General features: G+C 38.6%; 1 protein-coding gene across 22 annotated transcripts in view; it reads left to right on the top strand.

Moving 5' to 3' along the window:
* The window catches only part of LOC113057418 (plectin), a 90,552-nt gene extending 76,086 nt beyond the window's left edge, over positions 1–14,466 (top strand). For 21 of the 22 annotated variants that reach the window (XM_026224798.1, XM_026224800.1, XM_026224801.1 and 18 more), the window contains 2 exons: positions 1,653–4,997; positions 6,089–14,466. In XM_026224798.1, coding sequence (XP_026080583.1) covers positions 1,653–4,997; positions 6,089–12,397 — 9,654 coding nt within the window. In that variant the 3' untranslated portion in view covers positions 12,398–14,466. The remainder of the gene's footprint in view (positions 1–1,652; positions 4,998–6,088) is intronic. The other variant, XM_026224817.1, reaches the window with a different exon arrangement.
* Positions 14,467–18,232: the final 3,766 nt, after the last annotated feature.

Consider the following 18,232-nt stretch of genomic DNA (forward strand, 5'->3'; position numbering starts at 1 on the left):
AGGAAAGACAGTCAGCAATCGGCTATTCCACATGGCGTTTTATTTATTTATTATCACAGAACATATTATTAATCAAAATTCGCACCTAACGTTACCCAGCCCGGGTAGCCTAGGCTACTGTATATTATGAGCACCACAAGATAACTCCTGATTTTTCTTTAACTTTAAATAATGCAGTTATCAAAGTACAAGTATGCTTACTTGTAAACACAACCTTAAACAGGCTTGCAGATTTAAATCCATTTAGAAATGATGAACAACCAGCCAGCCAATGATCTAACAGAAATTAACAGCTGCCTGTCAAACAAAAATGATAACAAACCGACCGAATTAAATCCTTCACTGCCACACAGACAAATGACAAATCGCTCAATAGCCGAACTAATTATTATTAAAGTGTCACTCACAGAGTGTGCATTTTACCGTTATGTTCTTTTCTTTTTCGTTGACAAATTGAAAATAATGTGCGTACTTCCATAAACCAAACGCGGTCCTCTCTGCCATCTTGCCGGGAGTTCGAAAAAAAAAACCCCACACACACAGGGTCAGGCGCAGGGCACAGACGCATCACAGCCATTGACTTTATGATCACAGAGCTTCGGCTCCGCTGATACATCCGCAGGTGGCACAGTAGACCTAGGACTACTGTCTGACAAAAAGCAGGCTGCAGTCGGGATTTTCCTTTCCTTAAAATAACGGATTACTTTTTTAAAAAAATAACGAAGTTACTGATTACTTCCGCACGAAACTAACGCGTTAAGTTACACATTTCAGGAAAAAAGTAATTAGAGTACTCTAACGCGTTACTTTGTAACGCGTTACCCACAACACTGTTCCTCTGTAGTTGTTTTCTACACAATTTTGGTTTCCATTTTCTTTTCTAACCTTTATTTTCTTGTTTGCTTCTCTAAACTGCTTGCCAGTGCTTTATCATGATGAATGTTTGTCATGTTTGGGCACTAAAGAGGTAAATTGTCCACAAAATGCATTTACATCCTCTTCCAGTCCCCCTGTTAATTACATTTGCATTATATAGAAATACATTAAATAATATGTGCATTAATATGTATTATTTTATTTGTCAAAATCTACACTGTTGGACATTCATCAGAACTATTTTTCTTCTCCCCCCCCCCCCCCCCTTATGGTATCATTCTTTTTTTATTTATTTTTTTTTTTTTTTGCTGCATCACTAAGCTTTTCTGTTGTATGCATGATAATACCTTAAATATAAATTTTCAAATACTTTTTTCTTCAGTGAAAATTTTAAAAGGCTAAATTTCCATATTATGCAACTTTTATTAAAGAGTTCATAACAACTTCTGTAAACCTTTACACTGATGTGAAATATTAAAATAAAAAAGCCATATCCAGTAATAAATCCTCATTAGCATGATGCCATTTTGTAGTGTTGTTTTGTCAAGTGATTGTGTCTCATTTTGCATACCATATATTGTGACTTTATATTATCCTTCATAAATCTTCTGCAACTACAGAAGTTGATTTTTATTTAGTATAACTATTTAGTCTAACTGCCCCTAACTTTGTCCATGTACTTACATCAACAAGTATTTACATGCGTCTGTAATATCTAACTCTTAAATGCTTACCTTTGTCTCCATTTCCCCTACTATTTACCTCCACTAATACAGAAAGCTGCCGAAAGACTAAAGGAGGAAGAGAGGAAAAAGCTGGCCGAGATGCAGGCCGAGCTAGAAAAGCAAAGGCAGTTAGCTGAATCTCATGCAAAAGCTATTACTAAAGCAGAACAAGAGGCAAATGAGCTGAAGATGAAAATGAAAGACGAAGTCAGCAAGCGACAGGATGTCGCTGTCGATGCTGAGAAACAGAAGCACAATATCCAGCGAGAGCTACAGGAGCTCAAAAGCATTTCAGAACAGGAAATTAAGTCTAAGAATCAACAGGTAGAGGAGGCCCTGCAAAGCCGCACCAGAATCGAAGAAGAAATCCATATAATCCGAATTCAGCTGGAGACAACGATGAAACAAAAATACACTGCTGAAACAGAGCTTCAGCAACTCAGGGACAAAGCAGTAGAAGCTGAAAAGCTTCGAAAGGCAGCGCAGGATGAGGCAGAGAAGCTTCGGAAACAAGTTGCTGAAGAGACTCAGAAGAAACGCAAGGCAGAAGAGGAGCTTAAACTGAAATCAGAGGCAGAAAAGGAGGCTGCCACAGAGAAGAAGAAGGCCCTCGAGGATCTCGAGAAGCTCAAGCTCCAAGCTGAGGAAGCTGAGAGGCACCTGAAGCAAGCAGAGCTGGAAAAGCAGCGACAAATCCAAGTGGTTGAGGAAGTGGCCAAGAAGACGGCGGCCACTCAGCTTGAGAGTAAACAATTGTCAATAACTGCAAAACTGGAAGAGTCACTCAAAAATGAGCAGGTAATGGTCATTCAGCTGCAGGAAGAGGCAGAACATCTCAAAAAGCAGCAAGCTGAAGCAAATAAGGCGAGAGAGCAGGCAGAGAAGGAGCTAGAGACATGGAGACAGAAGGCTAATGAAGCTCTCCGGCTCCGGCTTCACGCAGAGGAAGAAGCCAATAAGAAAACTACAGCTCAGGAGGAGGCGGAGAAACAGAAGGAGGAGGCCAAACGCGAGGCAAAGAAGAGAGCTAAAGCTGAGGAGGCTGCCCTTAAACAGAAAGAGATTGCAGAAAATGAACTGGAAAATCAAAGGAAGATGGCTGAAGAAACAGCTAAACAGAAGCTTGCAGCAGAGCAAGAACTTATTCGGTTAAGAGCAGATTTCGAGCATGCTGACCAACAGAGGACTGTCTTGGATGATGAGCTCCAGCGTCTCAAAAATGATGTTAATGCTGCTGTTAAACAGAAGAAAGAGCTGGAGGAGGAACTGGTCAAAGTTAGGAAAGAGATGGAAGTTCTATTGCAAATTAAATCCAAAGCTGAGCAAGAGTCTATGTCAACCACTGAAAAGAGCAAACAACTACTTGAATCCGAGGCCGCCAAGATGAGGCAGCTGGCTGAGGAAGCCACTAAACTGAGGTCAGTTGCAGAAGAAGCAAAGAAACAAAGGCAGATGGCAGAAGAAGAAGCTGCCCGCCAGAGAGCAGAGGCTGACATGATACTCAAAGAAAAGTTAGCAGCTATCAACGAAGCCACCCGTCTAAAAACTGAAGCTGAGATTGCTTTGAAAGAGAAGGAGGCTGAAAATGACCGTCTAAAGAGACAAGCCGAAGACGAGGCCTACCAGAGGAAAGCTCTTGAAGATCAAGCGGCACACCATAAGCAAGAGATCGAAGAAAAGATTGATCACCTAAAGAAGTCTTCAGACACTGAGCTTGACAGGCAAAAGAAAATCGTAGAAGAAACCTTGAAGCAGAGGAAAGTGGTGGAGGAGGAGATCCACATTCTCAAACTCAATTTCGAAAAAGCTTCAACTGGCAAACGGGACCTTGAACTTGAGCTTAACAAGCTGAAGGGCATTGCAGAGGAGACGCAAAAGAGCAAAGCGAAGGCAGAGGAAGAGGCAGAGAAATTCAGAAAACTTGCTTCAGAAGAGGAGAAAAAAAGGAAAGAGGCAGAGGCCAAGGTAAAAGAAATCCAAGCTGCAGAAGAAGAGGCAGCACGGCAACACAAAGCTGCTCAAGAGGAGGTTGAGCGTCTTATAAAAATAGCAGAAGAGGCCAAAAAGCAGAAGGAGCTTGCAGAGAAAGAAGCTGAGAAACAGGTCATTTTAGTGAAAGAGGCTGCACAAAAGTGTTCGGCTGCTGAGCAGAAAGCCCAAGATGTTCTTCTAAAGCAAAATAAGGACAGCATGGCTCAGGATAAACTCAAGGAAGAGTTTGAAAAAGCAAAGAAACTGGCACAAGATGCAGAAAAGGCTAAAGACAAGGCTGAAACAGAGGCTGCTTTGTTGCAGAAGAAAGCAGAGGAAGCAGAACGTCAAAAGCAGGCAGCTGAAGCTGAAGCTGCCAAACAGGCAAAAGCCCAGGGAGATGCTGAAAAACTGAGGAAGGAAGCTGAGGCAGAAGCTTCCAGACGGGCTGAGGCAGAAGCTGCTGCTTTAAAACAAAAACAAGAGGCTGATGCTGAAATGGCCAAGTACAAAAAACTTGCAGAAAAGACCCTGAAGCAGAAGTCTACGGTTGAGGAGGAGTTAGTGAAGGTTAAAGTGCAACTTGATGAGACAGACAAACAGAAATCAATCCTTGATGATGAACTTAAGCGACTTAAACAAGAGGTCAGTGATGCTATGAAGCAGAAAGCTCAAGTAGAGGATGAGCTCTCTAAAGTCAAGATCCAGATGGAGGACTTACTAAAACTGAAACTTAAAATTGAAAAAGAAAACCAAGAGCTTATGAAGAAAGATAAAGACAACACAAAGAAACTTCTTGAGGAAGAGGCTGAGAACATGAAAAAATTGGCAGAGGAGGCAGCACGGCTCAACATTGAGGCTCAAGAAGCTGCAAGATTACGACAAATTGCAGAGTCTGATCTTGCCAAACAGAGCGAACTGGCCGATAGGATGCTGGAAGAGAAAAAGCAAGCCATTCAAGAGGCAAAAAAACTAAAGGCTGAAGCTGAAAAACTCCAGAAACAGAAAGAGCAAGCACAGGTAGAGGCTCAAAAGCTAATGGAGGCCAAAAAGGAGATGCAGCAGCGTCTGGAGCAGGAGACTGAAGGTTTCCAGAAATCCCTAGAGGCTGAACGCAAGCGGCAATTAGAGATAACCGCAGAGGCTGAAAAACTGAAGATCAAGGTGGCACAGCTAAGTGATGCTCAGTCAAAAGCAGAAGACGAAGCCAAAAAATTCAAGAAACAAGCAGATGAAATCAAAACCCGCCTACTAGAGACAGAAAAACAGACTTCAGAAAAACATACTGTTGTTGAGAAACTGGAAGTACAAAGGCTGCAAAGCAAAAAAGACGCTGATGATCTGCATAAAGCAATTGCAGAGCTTGAGAAAGAAAAGGAAAAACTGAAAAAAGAGGCAGCTGACTTACAAAAACAGTCAAAAGAGGTATTGTGTTATATGTTGTAGTACTGTGGCCTAGTGTTTTACATCTTATCCGTAAACCCCTTAATTAACAATTAACAGATTTCATACAACTTCTGAACCTTGGTTCATGGAAATTGCATGTTGCCAGTCACCGTAATAACACAGCCTGCAATTGTCATGAACAAAGTTGTTCTGATCACTTTTTATATTGCAGTGTCCATGGTACACTATAAATAATTACTGAATAGTATAAATGCAGTAGTGTACAGTTATGTTGTACAGCCCATATTTGCAAGGTATTGGTATATATATATTTTTTATTAATATCTAATGTCTGTAACTTGGACACTATAATGTGTTGTAATTTTCCTAAAATTCATAATTTATTTATTAATAAATTAACTAACTAGTTCAGCTATTACGTTAGATAATAGTGTACCTTTTGATTAATCTCTACTGTAGTATGCAGTGAAGTTATTTATATAGGGTACTGTGGTTACAGTGATTTCAATTGAAAAGACAATTATCCCAAAGGTAAAGTACCCCCGCCAAAAATAATATTTCATATTTTTCTCACATTCCAAACCTGTATGACTTTCTACTGTGGAACTCAAACAAAGAAATTTAAAAGAATGTATCAGTATTTTTTTCTATACAGTAAGAGTCAGTGGGTCCAAAGTTATTTTACAACCCATTGACTTTACGGACAAAAACAACTGAAACATTCTTCAAGATATGTTGTGTTCTCGAGAAGCAAGTAAGTTTGTGACATGGGAGTGTGAGTAAATGATGACTAATTTTTAATGTTTAGGTAAACCATATCTTTAAGATGTGTGTTTACTTAATTGTCTTTCAAGTGGAAAATCACATGAAAACATCAACCTATATACATATGACACCACAGCATACAAGAGAGATTAATTAATAGGTGCAATGACAGGTGCAAGGTATGGTGTAATTATATAAGAAAAAATATAACCGCATCTCAAAATATAAAATCATTTATACGTTATATAATTTTGGATTTGATTCGTGCAGTTATATTTTTCCTTGTATGGTGATTTCTCTGTCATGCATTGAAATAATTATTGTTTTATACATTTTTATCACAGATGGCCAATGTACAACAAGAACAGTTACAGCAAGAAAAGACTATCCTCCAGCAAACTTTCTTATCAGAAAAAGAGACACTGCTGAAGAAGGAGAAAGCTATTGAGGCAGAAAAAAAGAAGTTGGAGAAGTTATTTGAAGATGAAGTGAAGAAGGCTGAAGCACTCAAAGATGAACAGGAGCGTCAGAAGCAGCAAATGGAGAATGAGAAAAAGAAACTGCAGGCTGCAATGGATGCTGCTATCAAAAAGCAAAAGGATGCTGAGGAAGAGATGCACGCAAAGCAAAAAGAAATGCAAGAACTTGAAAAGAAAAGAATTGAACAAGATAAACTTTTGGCAGATGAAAACAAGAACTTGCGAGAAAAACTCCAGCAACTTCAGAGTTCACATAAGCCATCCCACACCAAGGAAATTGAAATTCAAACAGACGAGGTCCTTGAAGAAGAGTTAGTTCAAATGACCATGGTAGAAACAACAAAGAAGGTCCTAAATGGCTCTAGAGAAGTGGATGGTGTGAAAAAAGATGTACCCCTGGCATTTGATGGAATTAGAGAGAGGGTGCCTGCAAGCAGACTTCATGAGATCGGGGTGCTTAGCAAAAAAGAATTTGACAAGCTCAAGAAAGGCAAAACAACTGTGCAAGAGCTTTCTAAGAATGACAAGGTAAAGATGTGCCTAAAAGGTAAAGACAGCATTGGTGGTGTAATAGTTGAACCCAACCAGAAAATGAGTATCTATCAAGCTTTGAAGGACAAGAAGATTTCACAAAGCACAGCTGTGATGCTTCTCGAAGCCCAAGCTGCATCTGGTTACATAATTGACCCCATTAAGAACAGAAGACTCTCTGTCAGCGAAGCTGTGAAGGATACATTGATTGGACCTGAGTTGCACACCAAGTTGTTGTCTGCCGAACGGGCTGCCACAGGATTCAAAGATCCATTCACTGGAGATACAATATCACTATTTGAAGCAATGAAAAAAGGTTTAATCGCAGAGGACCAGGCGGCTAAACTTCTTGATTCTCAATATGCAACAGGTGGGATAATTGATCCTGTTAATAGCCACCGTGTACCTGTCCAAATGGCATGCACACAAGGTCAACTCGATCAAGACCTAAGCAAAATTCTTTCCAGCCCTCCTGCTGACAAAAAAGCATTCACTGACCCCAACACTCAGGATAGCCTCACTTACGGTGAGTTGCTGGATCGATGCAAACCAGATCCTGAGACAGGCATTCCATTACTACCAATCACAGAACAAGCAGCCCAAATTGAAAGAACTTTTACAGATGAGGAAACTAAAGATGTATTTAGTAAGGCTAACTTAACAGTTCCATTTGGAAGATTCAAAGGAAAAACTGTCACAATCTGGGAGGTCATAAACTCTGAGTACTTCACTGAAGATCAGAGAAAGGATCTTATCCGTCAGTACAAGACAGGCAAAATTACAGTTGAAAAAATAATTAGAATTGTAATAACTGTTGTAGAGGATAAGGAGAACAAGAAGGAACCTGCATTTGATGGTTTGAGATCATCAGTGCCAGCGTCAGAACTTCTAGATGCAAAAGTTATTAATAAAGATTTATTCAACAAATTGCAAAATGGAAAAGCTACACTTAAAGAGGTATCTGAGCTTGAACCTGTCAAGAAAGCCCTAAAAGGGGGACACAGTATTGCTGGAGTGCAGATTGAGTCAACTTCTGAAAAGATGTCTTTCTACGAAGCTATGAAGAAGGACTTACTTGGTACAGAGCCTGCACTATACCTTCTGGAGGCCCAAGCTGGAACAGGCTTCATAATTGATCCAGTGAAAAACCAAAAGCTCACAGTTGATGAAGCAGTCAAAAGTGGTGTTGTTGGCCCAGAGTTGCATGAGAAATTGTTGTCTGCAGAAAGAGCTGTTTGTGGTTACAAAGATCCATATACTGGAAAAACTGTATCCCTATTTGAGGCAATGCAAAAAGATCTCATTAAGAAAAACCAAGGTGTCCGTCTGCTGGAAGCTCAACTTGCAACTGGAGGAATTATTGACCCTGAGAAAAGTTATCGCATCACTCCAGAAATTGCATATAAACGTGGTTACCTAAATGAGGAGATGAACCAAAACTTAAGCAGCACATCAGACTCCAATACAGTATTTGTTGACCCTAACACACAAGAAAATGTCACTTATGCTGAACTGCTCAAAAGATGCATCACTGATAAGCAGACTGGTTTCCCATTGCTGCCACTATCAGAAAAGGCAATCAAGTCAAAGGAAATTGAAACAGTTTCTGACACACAAACTAAAGAGACCTTAAGCCATGCTACAGTTGAGTTACACAGTGGACTTTTTAAGGGAAGAAAAATCACCATTTGGGAGATTATCAATTCTGAATATTTCACCGAAGAACAAAGGATTGAATTTATTCGGCAGTATAGATCAGGAAAAATCACTGTTGAAAAACTGATAAAGATTGTGATCGCTACAGTGGATGAAAAAGAAAAGAAGGGACAGCACAATTTTGAAGGTTTCAGAGGTCCTGTACCAGCCAGTGCCTTGCTTGAATCTAAAATCATTGACAAAGATACCTATGAAAAAATCCAACAAGGCAAAAATAAACCTGCAGAATTTAGTGACTCCATCAAACGCTACCTGCAAGGTTCTGATTGTATTGCTGGTGTAGTTTTGGAGAAAAACAAGGAAAAACTCAGCATTTACCTAGCCATGAAACAAAAACTACTGACACCAAACACAGGATTGTCCCTGCTAGAAGCCCAAGCAGCTACTGGCTACATAGTTGATCCCATCAGGAATGAGAAATTTACAGTGGATGATGCCGTTAAGGCTGGCATTGTCGGTCCAGAGCTTCATGAAAAACTGCTATCTGCAGAGAAAGCTGTTACTGGTTACAAAAATCCATACACTGGTAATAAGATTTCTCTTCTTCAAGCAATGCAAAAACAGCTTGTTCTAAGAGAACATGCCATACCTCTTCTAGAGGCTCAGGAGGCTACTGGAGGAATAATTGATCCAGTAAATAGCCATCGACTTCCCAGTGATATAGCCATTCAACGTGGCTACTTCAGCAAGCAATTAGTCAAATCTTTTAAAGAACCCACAGATGACATCAAAGGTTTCACTGACCCTAACAAAGATGAGAATGTCACATACAAACAATTGAAAGAGAGGTGCATGACTGATCCGGAATTTGGAATTCTCTTGTTGCCACTTTCTAAAGCCCAGACTCCAGAGAAAGCTGAGAAATCATATGTTTACACTGAGGAGCAAGCACAAGAGGACTTAAATAGCACTCAAATTGACATACCACATGAGAGTTTAGCAGGGAAACAAGTGACATTATGGGAAGTCATGAAATCAGATTTGCTTCCAGAAGAAGAAAAACAAAGTCTTCTTGAACAGTACCGCTCAGGCAAAATCACAAAAGAAAGAATGGTCATTATTATAATTGAAATTATTGAACAAAGAGAGATCATCAGGACTGAGCAGAGTATGTTGTGTGATGTCATCAGACGGCGGGTTACTATTGATGAACTTTACAGAGCTCGCATTATAGACCTCGAAACTTACAACCTACTCAAACAAGACAAGAAAACGATCCGGGAGGTTATGGAGATGCCAAGTGTGAAGCAGTATCTTTTTGGAACAGGCAGCATTGCTGGAATACTCTCAGACAACTATGCTAAGGTTAGCATCTACCAAGCAATGAAAAGAGGTCTCATAAAACCTGACATTGGCATAAATCTCTTGGAGGCACAAGCAGCAACAGGATTCATCACTGACCCTGTGAAAGATGAATTGTTGACAGTTGATGAGGCCGTCCGGAAGGGTCTTGTTGGCCCAGAGATCCATGACAAACTCTTGTCTGCTGAAAGAGCAGTCACAGGTTACAAGGATCCCTATAGCGGTAAAATCATTTCGTTATTCCAAGCCATGAAAAAGGACCTTGTGCCTGAGGATTATGCCTTGAAGCTTTTGGAGGCCCAGGTAGCAACAGGTGGCCTCATGGATCCAGAGTACTATTTCCGCCTCCCAATCGATGTTGCCATGCAGCGTGGTTATATAAACAAAGAAACCATTGACAGGATATCTGATCCAAGTGGAGATGTCAAACAGTTTGCTGATCCTATGACTGATGAAAAGCTGTCCTATGCACTACTTCTTAAAAGATGCAAAGTTGACAAAGAGAGTGGCTTACGATTGTTGTCTCTGGCAGACAAGAGACTTCTATTTAAAGGCCTTAGAAAGCAGATCACCCCAGATGAGTTGTTGCGCTCTCAAATTATTGATCAGAAAACCTACACAGCACTCATGGAGGGTACCATTTCTGTAGAGGACCTTAGTAAAGACTTGAAAAAATATCTTGAAGGCATCAGTTCTATAGCAGGTGTATATGTAGAGGCTACCAAAGATCGACTTTCAGTCTACCAAGCCATGAAAAAGAACATGATCAGACCAGGCACTGCCTTTGAACTTCTGGAGGCTCAGGCAGCTACTGGATATGTGATTGATCCAATCAAAAATCTCAAAATAAATGTCCAAGAAGCTGTAAAAATGGGAGTTGTGGGACCTGAATTTAAAGATAAGCTTCTCTCTGCTGAACGAGCTGTGACTGGCTACAAAGATCCATACTCTGGCAAGGTGATCTCCCTCTTCCAGGCTATGAAGAAAGATCTTATTCTAAAAGACCATGGTATCCGTCTGCTTGAGGCTCAGATAGCCACCGGTGGAATCATTGATCCTGAAGAGAGCCATCGCCTGCCTGTTGAAATTGCTTACAAACGGGGTCTCTTTGATGAGGAGATGAATAGTATTCTCACAGATCCCTCTGATGATACAAAGGGGTTCTTTGATCCAAACACAGAGGAGAATTTGACCTATCTCCAGCTCATGGAGCGCTGCATAACAGACGCTGAAACTGGACTTTCTCTTTTACTGCTAAAAGAAAAGAAACGAGAAAGAAAGACATCCTCTAAGTCTTCAGTACGCAAACGTAGAGTTGTCATTGTAGATCCAGAAACAGGAAAAGAAATGTCTGTGTATGAGGCATACCGCAAAGGACTCATTGACCAACAAACATACACTGAGCTTGCAGAGCAGGAGTGTGAATGGGAAGAAATTACCACCTCATCATCAGATGGTGTTGCTAAGTCTATAATCACTGACAGAAGGTCTGGGCGGCAGTATGACATTGATGATGCAATCTCCAAGGGCCTCATAGACCAGTCTGCTTTAGACCAGTACCGTGCTGGTACCCTTTCCATCACTGAATTTGCAGACATGCTCTCTGGTAATATGAGTGGCTTCAGATCTCGATCATCTTCCTTTGGATCCAGCTCATCCTATCCCATGAGTCCAATTCCATCCATAAAGACGCCGGCTACAACCTGGACTGATCCAGCCGAGGAAACTGGACCAGTGGCTGGAATCTTAGATACAGATACTTTGGAAAAGGTGTCAGTTACGGAGGCTATGCATCGGAATCTAGTTGACAACATCACTGGTCAAAGACTACTAGAAGCACAAGCATGCACAGGGGGAATTATTGACCCAAACACTGGAGAGAAATTCTCTGTTGCTGATGCAGTGAACAAAGGGCTGATGGACAAGATCATGGTTGAACGTATCAACCTAGCTCAGAAAGCTTTTCAGGGATTTGATGATCCAAGAACCAAAACCAAAATGTCTGCCGCTCAAGCCTTAAAGAAGGGTTGGCTTTACTACGAAGCTGGCCAACGGTTCCTTGAAGTCCAGTACCTAACAGGTGGTTTAATTGAACCGGATGTTTCAGGAAGAGTTTCATTAGATGATGCTGTGAAGAAGGGCAATCTGGATGCACGCACTGCACAGAAACTGAGAGATGTCAGTGGATATTCAAAATACCTCACCTGCCCCAAAACAAAACTCAAGATCTCATACAAGGATGCCATGGACAGAAGCATGATCGAGGAAGGATCTGGCCTGAGGTTGCTCGAGGCATCCTCTCAGTCAAGTAAAGGCCTTTATAGCCCATATAGCATCAGTGGCTCTGGATCAACTTCAGGGTCTAGGTCTGGATCCAGAACTGGTTCAAGATCAGGCTCTAGAAGGGGAAGTTTTGATGCTACAGGCTCAGGTTTCTCCATGGGTTTTTCCTCATCTTACAGCCCCACTAGCTATGGTCGTCGTTATGATTCAGGGGCACATGGTGGACTTCAGATGGATGAACTAAAGCAAGCCCTTTTAGCTTTAGCATCAGGCAGGAACTGTTGCTATGATGAAAAGAGAATATTCACATCATCACAAACTCAACCCTCTTTAGTTGCTTAATTTATGTACACACAAAGGACATTTATCCTGCTCTGCATGATATTGCTAATAGGCTTTTTTAATGATGGGAATAATAATGCTATAAAAGACTGGCTTTAAATATACAGATGTTTTTATCTCTCACTTTCATTTACATTTTGTCATGACAGTATAAAATGATATCATAAACAGTTTTTTTCTGCGCAACATTCATCAGAATCTTTTTTTTTTTTCAGTCTTTTCATTTATAAGCAGTGTTAAATACTTATAGCCTCTCTTTTTGTATTACGTTGTAAACTGGCACATTAATAATATTGAAGTTTTAAGAATGTTTAGATTTCTTGAAAAGGATATGGTAATGCTCCAAATGAGATGTATAAGTTATTTGTTATATATTTTTGTGTGTTCATGTAAAGATCCCTTGGTTGTATTTTAACAATTTAAGTCAGCATGGTTAAAAAAAAAAAGGGTAGTGGGGGGGGGGGGGTGATTGTTATCTGCAGAGCGGAATAAAGTCCATTGGACATTTGGACTCTTTTGATTGGGAGCATGTCAATAAACAAAACATTACATGTCTTGGCAGCACTGCCACAGACACAGTTCTTTAGAAATCCATTCTCTTTTCATTATTGTAAACTGGAAAATAAACTTTGAACTATGCAGTCTTAGATAAAGTGAAATGGATTCACCAATCCTACAGACGTTTAAAAAATGAAGATCCTTGCAGACTTTGCCAGAAATCACTCTAAAGATTACACTGAAACCTCTTTAAAAGGAAAAAGTGGCTCACGTCCCAACCATAATTTGCCTCTGGTACTTCATCTGATTCAAAGGGGACCTCACTTGCGCCTTAACCTTGTGTGATGTCTGCATACATTTTCTTGTAAATGTATTGTGCACACTTATTAGACTTAAAGCCTAAAGACAATACTTATGTATCATTGCAGATTATATAGAACAGAATGATGTAGGATTTTCATTGTTTATTGTTTCATAAAAGTAGCCTATTTTATTTGATGCACTCCCTTCTCTCTTTCAATGTTATCTAGCCTGGGCAATAATGTCAATTCAAACATTTTTTTTTCATGCACTTGTGTAGTTATCAAATGAAAGCCTCTTAATATCATAAATGATGGGTCTGATTTTTTAGCAGGTGTCTCTTTCTTTGTCTACCACAGAAAGATGATACCTTGAATATTCCAAAACAAACTTTTTTAATTAAAGTGCCCATTTGATATGTTAATTTACTTTGTTTTCAATCACTAAATAGCTCCCTATCTTTCACTGACACTTGAACTCCACCCGTGTGTTTGGCGCATATGGAATGAATTGCTCCTTTTGAAAAGAATCACAGTATGATCTTTCAACCAACAGACATGTTCCACTACCTTTATTTATGCTCCATTTTCAGCTTTGATTATTAATTGTTACATTAATTTGGTTTATTAGACTTAAAAACGCTAATGGACTATAGAAGACATCATAATGGTCTACTAATTTTTACCCTTACTGGTCAATTTGAACACTAAATCTTAAGCATTTTAGTGTTGTACTAGAAATACTGTGTGTAAGTCACAGTGTGTGTAAGTCACAGTATTTCAGTAAACACATTTTTTTGTATATAATTTGCAATACAGCCTTGTGTGTTGGTGCAATGATGTAGGCCTACTGATTTTACATTGATCTCAGACCTGAAAGTAGATGTTTACAAGATCAAGGTCTCTGTAATCTAACAAGATATGCCATATCTAAAACTGTAGTCATACAATTGTAAACGTAGACTGAATTTCAAAGACACAAAAAGAAAATCTGTTTCAGTCTGTCCAATCCGATGATGTATTTCACTGTACTATAAATAATATTTCAGTTTTATTTTCCAATCTTCTGCTTCTTCTACTAACATGATAAAAATGATGCAATATGAACAGTTGTACTCAGCAAAACATTTTTTTTAAGTAAGCTTTTTGAGGCAAGTAAAAGGTATATTTGAAACTGTTCTGATATTGAATGCATGATCTGAGTATGGTATTTCCAAGATGAAATGTTAATATCCTATTGTAAATAAATATTAAATACCTGCTGTACAGTGTCAATTTACCTTTTTGTCTACTCCTTGGTAGTTAGTCACATCCTTCAGAAAAAACAAACTTGTATCAGTGAAACAGCAAAAATACACTCAGCATTAAAACGAAATGAAGTAGCATTACATTTCTTAACTTAAGAGTTTAAATAATTTTATGTAATGATTCAAATCCATTAACTTTGAGACATTTTCCTTAGGGTAAGAGAAAGGGTTTGTCATACTATATGTGACAGGTTTTGTACTGGATTGGTTACAAACCCCCTCAAGCTATTCACACACACACATACATACAATGCCCTTTATCAAAAGATTTGTGATGAAAAGCTATTATTTTCATTTAAACAATACTTGCGTATAAAATCAAGAAGCCAACATGCCTGACTGAGCCAAAAGAAACAGGTAAAACGAAGGTTGACATCATAATTAACTTGTCATCAAAACATTGTAATAAAATGGTAGCATTAATGATTGTTTATATGTCGGGTGTGTGTTTGAATTATTTAATAATGCAGTTCAATACAGAAGTTATTTCTGAGCTTTGCCCTAAATATTTAAAGCAGTCTTCTACCTCTAGCTCCACCTGAACACTTACCAAGTTTTGCTTGCATTGCAAATATAATTTTGCTTTGTAAAATGATATAAAAACTTCTTCATAACTATTACCAATTATTTGCCCACCCCAAACAGTTTCATCCCCCATCCTTTTCTTCATCTTAACTGAAACTGAATTAAGTAGTTTTCTCTGTAACTGATACCATCTGGAACGCTATATCAAAATGACTTCATTTGGACACCTGAACTCCACACCCAGATGTGCTAGAAGATCTCATTCATTTCAAAACAAAGGGAATTGATCCTGCCATTGCTGCTAGGACAGGTTTCATACCTCTGGAAGATTTTCCACACATTACCTAATTTGCTTCCAGTGAGGTCAGGCACTGATGCTACTGTAGGTGATGAGGTTTGCTTTGCAGCCAGACTCAGTAAATTGTGGCCTGGTGTCATGCTGAAAAAAAAAAAACAAGAAAAGGCATCATTCTGTTAAAAATGTTTGTTTTTCCATGGAAAGTTCATTGCCATGTAGGTCAAATTTGACACAGTTAAAATGTGGTGCTGTTTCCTTGGTTGGTAGCAGAATCATTATATTAATTATCCTGGTTTTTGTTTTGCGTGCGCAGAATTCTGCATCATGTACCAAAATGTTTTCTTCTTACTAATCGGAATCACATTAAATTAGGTGCTATTTTTCATACTCTTTACTACCTGCTATATATTCAGGACATTGTGGGTGTCAAGAGCAAAAAACTGATACCGTGAGATAGACTAGTAACAGTGAAACTGCGGTTTAAATTAATTTAACCAAATTAACTTCAACAGAAGACTGTACATGCTCACAATAGAGTTAATAAACAATCACTATAGTAACTTTGTCATTTTGTTGTGTTATGCCTTGATTGAGATATTTTCAAATCTGGAATGAGGCAAACAGAAACTTACTATGATTTCATTGAGAAAGTAGAGAGAAATATCCTTGACTGAACAGGGCTGGTCCCACTTACATGTTCCCTTAAACTGAAAAGAGAAAAATACATGATTTATGAGAAACCACTAGCAAATTAAAAGTTATAGGCATTTTGAGAAACAAATAATTTACCTTTTGAGAGTGTTGACAGTCTGTGTAGTTGGGTAGCTGAACTCCAGAAAATCTGTTGGCCTAATGAGCCATAAAAAAGGCATAAACTGTTATTCATTGTCTCTGTTACTTAGTGGAGAAGTAACTTACATGTGACCAAAGAAGAGGAGAAAAGAACATGTTTATTTGAAAACCAGATACAATTTTAAAGTTAAATTTGTATTTCAATTTAAGATTTAAATAAATTACCTGTTGAGAGTGTGTTGACAGTCTGTAGATGGTTTACTGAACTCCAGAAACTCAATAATGAAGTGCTTTGACAGTTACAGATTTAAAAAATAAAAAGACGGCAGTAAAGAACCCTACACTCTGACTCAAAGAATAATTTCAGTATTAAAAGGTTTCTTCAGGATACAATATGTAAAGAACCTTTGAAGAACCATCTTTTTAGAGTGTAGGTAGGCTATATATATATATATACCAGTGCTGGTCATATAATTAGAATACCATCAAGTTAATTTCACTAATTCCATTCAAAAAAAGTGAAACTTGTAAAGCATATTCATTCATTACACACAGACTGATATATTTAAAATTGTTTAATTTGTTTTTAATTTTGATGATTATAACCGACAACTAAGGAAAATCCCAAATTCAATATCTCAGAAAATTAGAATATTGCGAAAAGGTTCGATATTGAAGACACCTTGTGCCGCACTCTCTCTCTCTCTTTCTCTCTCTCTCTCTCATATATATATATATATATGAAATGCAACATTAGAATGCTATAAATAAACCACTCATGCAATATTAAGAACCCTGATGACAATTTGTTTTAAAAAAAGAAAAACCTTAACTTTTTTACACCCTATTTTAGTGGAAAATGACAAATGAGATCTAAATCTTATCAATAATTTTCTTCCAAGGAAGGAATACAAAACTGCTTTACTACTGTAAACTGCCACACCTTGTTTCTTTCAGGCCAAGTCTTACATAGTCGTTCTGTCAGATACTCTTGGCTGCATCTGCATTATAAATGTAGGAGGAACTGAGTAATAAGAAAGAGAAACAAGACAGGTTAAGTACTGAGAAATTCTGAAACTGTTCGAACATGTATCCGGTTACTGGAAACATTTCTAACAAAAGCAATTGGCACACTTGTATTAACCATATTGTATAAAGCAGCATTAACACGTAGCGAAACTGGTATTAACACTTGAATATATTGTCATACAAGTCTCTCAAACCACACTATGCATAAAAACACACACATATTAAAGGGGTCATATTATAATTTTTACTTTTTCTTTGGAATGTTACAAGCTCTTGGTGCATGAAGAAGATCTGTAAAGTTGCAAAGACTAAAGTTAAGACTCTACCACCCCCCTTTAAAACAGCTCATTCAAACACGCCCCCACATGTCTATGTCACTATGTGGGAATATTTTGCGTAATGCCACACAGATGTTCATGCAAGGAAAGAAGGTGTGGTTTCAGTAACCACAGTTATTGTTGATTCAGCCATATCAGGGAGATGCTGTGTGTATCTAGGAGCAAGCAAAAGCACTTTATTTGGCCTTCTGACAGTATGCATTTAGGAATCTTTAAGACTACTTACAAGTTACAATAGAACAGCAACGCATTTAATGGACAACCGTTTCGTGAACCTAGGAGAGGAGGTAATTCTGACTTTGATATGATAATCTGGCACTTCTGAATCAGCTACTGTAAGTATGCATGAGCTGTGAGAGAGAGAGAGAGAGAGAGAGAGAGAAATAGTCACACCACAATGGAGTCAGCTGTCTTATCTGTCCTTGGCTTTTGTACTGCAAACACATACGAGCAGAGCAGACTGTGCTTGTCGGAAGGAGGGACTTTGAAGAAAACTAAGAGTTTGAGAGAGACAGAGCATACAATAATTAACAGTGTTTGAAAAATAATGTGTTTTTTGAACATTAAAGCATGTCAACATGTTCTATTAGACCAAATACACAAAATAACTAAAGTTATTTGAAAAAATCAGACTTTCCCTGAGGGTTTAGATTAGTTCAGCATGAATTGCAACAATGCTAAATGATTTCTGTTACAAATTCCCATAAATGCCTTACAGTCAGATCTTTGCAGAAATTGATTATATAAAA

Source organism: Carassius auratus, chromosome 38 (genome assembly GCF_003368295.1).
Source record: "Carassius auratus strain Wakin chromosome 38, ASM336829v1, whole genome shotgun sequence".
Lineage (NCBI taxonomy): Eukaryota > Metazoa > Chordata > Actinopteri > Cypriniformes > Cyprinidae > Carassius > Carassius auratus.